The sequence below is a fragment of the Castanea sativa genome, chromosome 6, assembly GCF_040712315.1.
Source record: "Castanea sativa cultivar Marrone di Chiusa Pesio chromosome 6, ASM4071231v1".
Lineage (NCBI taxonomy): Eukaryota > Viridiplantae > Streptophyta > Magnoliopsida > Fagales > Fagaceae > Castanea > Castanea sativa.
Genome location: NC_134018.1, coordinates 18,868,524 through 18,877,109, shown reverse-complemented (window position 1 = coordinate 18,877,109; position 8,586 = coordinate 18,868,524). Strand labels below are relative to the sequence as shown.

The window sequence follows — 8,586 nt, the reverse complement described above, 5'->3', positions numbered from 1 at the left end:
CATTCGAAGCAAAATCATCCAAACTACTCGTCCAGGTCTCAAAGGTCACGAGAATCAAGCTCAAAAGCCTCCAGAAACCTCAACAAACCACAAATCAGTGAAGCTCTAAGGATTCTAGCCTTTAAAGCTCTGAAGAACTTCCACCACAAACCTTTAGAAAAGAAGAACGCACGAAGAACACACGAAGAACACGAAGAATACGAAGAACAAAGAATTTCTAACAAGCTCATAGCCAGAGATTCATTGTAATTCTGTTTCAAAGATCTTCGATCCATTCCTCAACCAAATTGAAGGATATCTTGTGTTCGGATCAAAGTTATATTACTACAATTCCAATTAACAAATCTTTCAAGGAAATTGAATCAAAGGATCACTCTTTTGTAATTACAGAGAATTGTACCACATATTCATCAATACAAATTCGCATTTGTGAAACTATTTTACTTGTTTGATTTATTTCGAACTAAGAATTTAGTCATCTACAGAAGCAACTGAGATAGAGAATGAAAAAGGAGCAGGAGCAAAAAAAAAAAAAAAAAAAAAAAAAAAAAAAAAAAACAGAGCACAACCAACAGAATGCGCTTCCTATCTTTTTCCTTTCCCTTTTTCCTTTCTCATTTTTTGGTTCTGTTTTTAGCTTGAATCCTAATTTATTCTCTGTTTTTTCTTTTAGCCTAAGATTAATAAAAATGGTAGAAAGAACAAATAGATTCAAGGCTATAGGGGAGCCAACAAATCAACAACAGTCAGCAACCATCAAAGAAAAAGGATAAGAACAAAAATAAGGATAAGGAGGTTACATCCATAGGGTAAACCTTAAACCCATCTTCCATTTTTCTATTTTACCATCTTTGTGTGATATTTGCATTTTCACCCTGTACACATACTATCACAAATCACACACCTGCACTCTGTGATTTCGATTTCTACAATAGATTGTTTCTTTCCTCTGTTACCGGCTGACCGAAGTACACACACAAGCACAGAAGCTCCTTAGCTTAGTTTACTCTCTATTTGCACGTTTTGTTCACACCCCGCCTCAGTTTTGGTTCATGGGCAATCCGTGATCTGACTCCTAAGACTCCACACCATTGTTTTATGGCTCACGCGCTGAGTAGAACCCTCCTAGAGATAGTAGATCAGAGGTTGGAAGCTTGAGGTTGTGGGTTTGAGAGGGTAACTGGATTTTAGTTTAGAGAGAGAGAGAGAAAGAAAACGAGATACCAAAGGGAGAGAAGCATGAGCATGACCGAAGTGGTGGTGACTTGTGGGTGTCACTGCAGAACAAGGAGGCTCCGTTTCCTTTGGATTGATGAAATTAAGGTTTAGAGGAGATAGGTTTAGATCAGAGGAGAGATTGTTTGGGTAAAGTTTAGACCGAGGTTTTGAGAAAATAGACCACTGGTGTGGTGGTGGTGTTCGCTGTTATTGGTGTCGGTTTGTTGCCAGAGAGCTGAGCATGGTTGACCATGATAGTCTACCATAGAGGGTCGAGTGAGAGAGAAGGTTAGAGACATGGAGAAGATTCTAGAGCATGAGAGAAATGTTAGGTTAAGCCGTTAAGAGCATTAGCAACCGACGATGAAAAAAAAAAAAAAATTTACACCCTTAAACACTATTTTATTTATCTATTCTACTGACCTATTTGCTAACTCAACCTATATCTCAATTTTTGTTTTTATATATAACTCAATAAATAATATAAAATACGGAATGAAATAATTAAAAAAATACCATTCTCTCTCTCTCTCTTTCCTCCCTTTTGTTTTTTCTCTTCACACAGCCACAATATTAAAATAGTATTTTTTTTACCACTTATGAAGTATGAAAGTAAGGAGGCATATATGCAACTTACTGTTAATAAGATACAAATTTTTTTAATTTTACAAACCCGAATGAAGTGAGTTTGGAAGGCTTGGTTGTAAAATAACAACCGGAGAATGTTTACAGCTCCGATGCTTGTGCTCTAAGGTAGAAGACTTAAGAGAAATAGGTTGGGCTATACCTGACCTTGACTTTTGGATATTAACCCAGTCAGCCCATCAGCTTTTCAACCAACCCCAGGTCTGAAACCCACCTTTTTTTTTTTTTCCGCCTATTCCCTTTGAGCTGACTTTTAATATTTAGTTTCAACCCACCTTTTAAATAAGCCTAGGTCCACTTTAGTTTAAAATAACTTTCGGCCCACGCTCTTAAGTAAGGGCCATTAGCTTGTTTCTTCTTTAATATTTTAAATGCCATTCATATTTTGTCACATTAACCCAGTTTTGCCAGGTAGGGGTGTGCAAAAAACCGTAGAACCGAAACAACCGATTGAAATCGACCAAACCGAGACAAAATTTTCGGTTCGGTTTCGGTGTCGGTTTTGTATTATAAAAAACCGAAATATTCGGTTCGGTTTTCGGTGTCAAATTTTTGTACACCGAAACGACCGAACCGAACCGAAACATTATTATATATTATTATATTAAATATATAATATAATATATATTTAAATAAGTGGCAAAGTTTGGCCCAATTTTTTTCACTGTGGGCCTTGAGTCTGGACTGATCCGGCCCTTTTTTGTTGTTGTTGTTTGTTTGACTTTGAAACACCCCTACAGATAAGTGATCCGGCCTAATGGGAATTGGCCCATAATTAAAATGAAATTTATTAAATTAATTACCGTTAATTACCTAGAATTAAACTAAATAAATATTTAAGATTCTAATTAAACTAAAACTAATTACCTATATAATGTAAAGATGGAAACCCTACATACCCCACAGCCCACATTTTCACCAAACAGTCAAACACTTTCCACTCTCTCCTCTTCAGACTTAGCCGCCGCTCTGCCTCTCCAATCTCCATCTCCATCTCCATCGCTTGCTTCTCTTCACACTTTTCGGTCTCCACTCTCTCTCTCTCTCTCTCTCTCTCTCTCTCTCACACACACACACACACACACACACAGACTAACACTCACTCATGCACCGACAGAGTGACTAACCGAACCGAGCGATCCAGCCATGACTCGGCCATGACTCAGTCTCTCACTCTCGTCTCGATCCAGCCATGACTCAGTCTCTCACTCTCGTCTCGATCCAGCCGTGACTCGGCCATGACTCAGTCTCTCACTCTCGATCCAGCCATGATCCAGCCATGACTCTCGCTCTCGATCCAGCCAAGACTCGACTCGACTCGGGTTGACTCGCGGCGATGTTCACGGACCAGTTCCACCGCTCCTTGCTTAAACGTCGTCGTTCCCATTAGACCGCCTCCATCAGCCTTCAAAACAGACAGCCTCCATTCAACCTCCATCAGTTCATCTCACGGTGAGGGTTCTCCATATTTGCCTATTTGGTTCGATTTAATGGATCTAACAGATTCTAACTTGTGTTTTGCTTTGGAAAAAAATAAAGGACTATTTGGTGTCCAAAAATTGGTTTTTTATTTTTATTTTTATCAAAGTGTTCTAAAATTGGTTGTCATCAAAAACCGGTTGTTGTAATATTTTTATAAAAAAATTTATTTAATTATTTAAAATAATTTATTTAAAATTAATTATTTTAATTTAATTAAAATAATTTATTTAAAATTAAAATAATTTATTTAAAATTAAAATAATTTATTTAAAATTAAAATTATTTATTTTAATTATTTAAAATTAATTATTTAAAATTTATTCTAGAAAAATGAAACCGCATATTGCATGTGATTATTTTATTTGACAAACTAAACATGCATGTCAACTAACAAAATTATATGGTAAGATTATGTGATAATTTATGAAAAACATGAATGATAATAATTATTAATGCAAACAGAATATAATTTCAAAATCGCAAATGGTAAAATCTATAATAATTATTTAAAAGTATTTTCTCGATGCATTTTTTTTAATTTTTTTAGATTTTACAATCTCTAAAAACTGTTATTAGAAAATATTTGTGTACTTATGAGTATAGATTATAAACATGTATACAACAGTCCAGGCAAACTTCAACATGTAAGCTTATATACGAAACCCCTCAGAACTACCTTTTTCTTTGTTTCCATTTTTTTTTCTCTGGTGGGTATCTGAAGCTTCCTAGTGTAAATTGTTAAATGCATTGATTCTGTATGTGTATATAAATTCTTGGGTCTAAATTTTGGATGCCCAGACATAAAGTTCTGTCTTTTCTTTTTTATTTTGTTTAATTTTGCTTTGCTTTATTGTTTTTTTCTGGTCTGGATCATCCAACTGCTTGTTTAGAATTTTACTCTATGATTTTGCTGAAATAAATTTCAACTATGTTGAATTATATGGTCTGCTAGTGATTCCAATGGTAAGAGAGTAGATTTCAATGCCCTTGAGCCCTTTTTTCATTAGAGCAGTAAAGAGAATATTTTTCTACACAAATAGTAATCCAAAGGCTAATATACAAGACTAAGCCTTGAATGAGTAGTTGTAGAAGTGTGTTAGTGCACAAAGTCATAATCCTCCTTATTGTCGTGGATAGTGGGTTGTTAAGTGTGATGCATATGCTATGGTTTTATTTACAATAAACAACGTATTAACATGTTGTTGTTGTTATAGACAGTTGAAAGAATATATGTTATTTGTTAATGTGTGCATGAAGTGCATTGGTAAAGACTATATTTTTAATTACAATCAATCAACTTTTTTATTTGGTCACATAACATTTAGTTAAAGAAATATAAGTTTTTTAGTTTTTGTAACTTTTTTTATGGAAAAAAAAAGTAACAATTGAAGAAGATCATTTTTTTTTTAGTTTCTATGTTGAATTATTTAGAATTTTACTCTATGATTATTAGTTTCTTGCTGTTTTTCTCGTGTTGAATCAGTGTGCATCCCTTAGTTAGCAATATGTCTGAGTTGGGATCAAGTTAAGTTGACTTGTTGATGCAAAAAGGTAGTTTGATGAAGTGTTTGAAAATAGGAATGATACTATTTGATACTTGTTGCTGTATACTAGATTCCTTTTCCTTCTTTTCTTTTTTTTTTTGGTTGCTGACTTTTATTGTGTTATTGTTTTATTGTTATTGGGGTTTAATTTTTATTTTTAATTTTTTACTTTTTATAGTTGCTGACTTATTGTGTTTTATTTTTTATTGTAGATGAATGAGACAATGGAAATCCCAGAGGGTCAAGACCTTGAAACGGGTCAAGGCACAACCAATGTGCATAAAGACAAAGGCAAACCCCCACTCCCACCAAATGCAGGTAATACTGGTAAAAAAAGATCTTTTGTTTGGGGTCATTTTACTGTTATTGAAGGGGGGGATAAACCTAGGGCAGCTTGTAACTACTGTGGCACAACCTATGCTTGTGACACTAAGCAAAATGGCACTACAACCATGAGAACTCACATACAATCACTATGTTTGAAATATCCTTATAGGGAAGAAAAAAAAAACCAATCAACCCTAGCATTCAAACCTAGAGAAGAAGGAGAAAGTAGTGGTAAACTAGTGCCATGGGTGTTTAATTTTGAGGAATGTAAGATAGCATTGGCAGAGATGATTATTCTAGATGAGCTGTCTTTTAGGTTTGTAGAGGGCTATGGTTTTAAGAGGTTTATGTCTAAAACCCAACCTAGGTTCAATCCAATCCCTAGCCGCACAACAATTGCCAAAACTTGCTTTAATGTTTTTTTAGATGAGAAAAAAAAGTTGAAAGAAGCCCTAAAAGAGCAAATGGTCTGCCTTACCACGTATACATGGACATCCGTTCAAAATTTGAACTATATGTGTCTCACTGCCCATTTTATAGATAGTGATTGGAAAATACACAAGAGAATTCTTAGTTTTTGTTTAGTGGAAAATCACAAGGGTGAAACACTTGGGAAGACAGTTGAGATGTGTTTACTTGATTGGGGGATAGACAAGATTTTAACTATTACAGTTGATAATGCTGCTTCTAATAGTGGGCTGATTTCTTTTATTCAAAAAAAGACTAAGCATAGGAAGGCAACAATTTTAGGGCATAAATACTTGCATGTGAGGTGTAGTGCTCATATCTTGAACTTAATTGTTCGTGAAGGGTTAGTTGAAATGGATGAGACAATAGTGAAGGTGAGAAAATCTGTGAGATATGTGAGATCGTCTCCGCAAAGACAAAACACATTTAAGTTATGTGCGGAGAAGGAGAAAGTTGAGTTTAAAGGTCAGTTATGCTTAGATGTGCCCACTAGGTGGAACTACACCTATATTATGTTGGAGAAGGCTGAGAAGTATCAAAAAGCTTTTGAGAGATTGGAGGAAGAAGATCCAAATTATCTTATGACAATTAGAGAGGAGGAAAAGGAAGATGGAAGTGATATAGATGAGTTTGCTTGGGGAATGGGTGATGTGGATTGGGAAAAGATTAGGATCTTTTCTAAATTTCTTAAAATTTTTTATGATGCAACCTTGCGGTTTTCGGGTGCTAATTATGTCACTAGTAATTCTTTCTTTTTGGAGCTCATGTCAATTCATGACACAATTGATTTGGAGTATGAAAAAGATAGTTATTTGTTGAAAAAAATGGCTGGTTACATGAAGACCAAATTTGAAAAGTATTGGGGGAACTTTGATAATATGAATCACTTGTTGTATGTAGGGCTAGTTCTTGATCCTCGATACAAGATGAGGTATCTTGAGTACTGTTTTGGTACTTTGTATGAGAGCCAAAAGGCTGTTGATATGGCAAAAAGAATAAAGGCTGTTTTGATGGATTTATATAATGCCTATGCTCAAAATCAAGTGGGGAGTAGTAGTGCAAGTGTTGCTGCACAAGGCCAAGGCCAAAAACCAAGTGGATCAATGGAGGGAGATGATTCTAGTGTGGTTGATGCGAAGGCAATGAGGATGATGGGATTTAAGGAGCACTTGAAGGGTATTGATTCTTCAAATATCAAATCAGAGGTTGATAAATACTTGTTAGAGAGTTGTGAAGATGTCTTTGATGATAATTTTGATATTTTGGCTTGGTGGAAGGTTAATTCTCCACGATACCATGTCCTTTCAAGAGTTGCACAACATGTTCTTGCAATTCTGGTATCCACTGTGGCCTCAGAATCTGCCTTTAGTACGGCTGGTCGTGTCCTTGATCCCTTCCGGAGTTCATTGTCTCCACTTATGGTGGAAGCCCTCATTTGTGGTCAAAATTGGCTCCGTCCTTCATCGGCTCCAATCTGCCTTCGTGCTGCCATGGATGATGTTGAGGAGTTTGAAAAGCTTGATGGAGGTATGACTATTATTTGTTATATTAAAAAGCTTTTATTTCTATTTCTTTATTTATTAAAAAAAATTCTGCATGTCTGTTATTATTAAAAAAAACTGCATGTCTTGGATTCTTGGCATATAAGTGACATATTTTTTTCATTTTTTGTTTGTAGAACTTGTGAATGATGCTGCTACATCGGAACTAGGCATGTCCACACCAACACCTATTGACATTGATGGTTGAAGATTGCTTTTTGCTCTTTGGAAGGGTGGTATAATGGTATATGATATTCACATTTTTTGCTATTAGGCACTAGTAGATAGTGGCCTACGTATAGATATATAGGTATGGGCTTTTATTTTGTGCTTTGACAGTGCCCTATACATAGAAAATATAGATATTAGTCAATAGGCAATGACATATGGCCAATTTATTTTGAATCTTTGGCCAAATATTAAATATGAATAGTATATGTTGACATTGACATTGACATTGAATTTGACATATGGCCAATTTATTTTGAGTCTTTGGCTATAATGTTATTATGTAAGTATTGACACATGGACTAGTTAGTTTATTTTGTAAGTATTGAAATCAACACCAGTAATTTTGGTGTTATGTAAGTAATTTGGTGTTATGTAAGTATTTTGGTGTTATTTTGTTATAATGTTATTATGTAAGTATTGAAATCTGCACTAGTTATTTTATTGTGACTTGTACAGTTCATTTTTTAATCTTGTTTGTATTACAGGTTGTGATTTATGAATCTGCTATATGTGTTTGTATTTTTGGATTTATGAATCTGTGACAGGTTGAGGTTGTGATTTTTTTGTTTTTTGATGAATCTGTGTAAAATACAAAGCAGGTTGAGGTTGAGCTTGTGATTTTTTTTTGTTTTTTGATGAATCTGTGTAAAATACAAAGCAGGTTGAGGTTGAGGTTGTGATTTTTTTGTTTTTTGATGAATCTGTGTAAAATGCAAAGCAGGTTCAGGTTGAGCTTGTGATTTTTTTTGTTTTTTGATGAATCTGTGTAAAACACAAAGCAGGTTCAGGTTGAGATTGTGATTTTTTTTTTGTTTTTTGATGAATCTGTGTAAAATATAAAACAGGATCATGTTGTGATTTTTTTTGTTTTTTGATGAATGTGTGTAAAATACAAAGCAGCAGGTTGTAAGAAGGCCCAAAAATGGCCAAAATAGGAAAGGCCCAAATCTGGGCTGAAAGTGCCAAAACAGAAAACTTAAAAATTCCTACAGATGGCCATGGGCCAAAATAGACAAGGCCTGAATTTGGGCCACAATTGGTTCCTAAAATAAGCCCCAAACATTTTTCTAAAATAGGCTTAATTAGAGCATAAAAGGGCCAAACTGATTTTTTTAAGAAGCCCAAATAGA

At 34.7% G+C, this 8,586-nt stretch overlaps 1 protein-coding gene across 1 annotated transcript; it reads left to right on the top strand.

Moving 5' to 3' along the window:
* The first annotated feature begins 5,113 nt into the window (after positions 1-5,113).
* LOC142639572 (zinc finger BED domain-containing protein RICESLEEPER 2-like) lies at positions 5,114-7,074 on the top strand. Its single transcript, XM_075813732.1, has 3 exons — positions 5,114-5,207; positions 5,757-6,961; positions 7,054-7,074. The coding sequence occupies exons 1-3, from the start codon at positions 5,114-5,116 to the stop codon at positions 7,072-7,074; spliced, it is 1,320 nt and encodes a 439-aa protein (XP_075669847.1).
* The last annotated feature ends 1,512 nt before the right edge of the window (positions 7,075-8,586 follow it).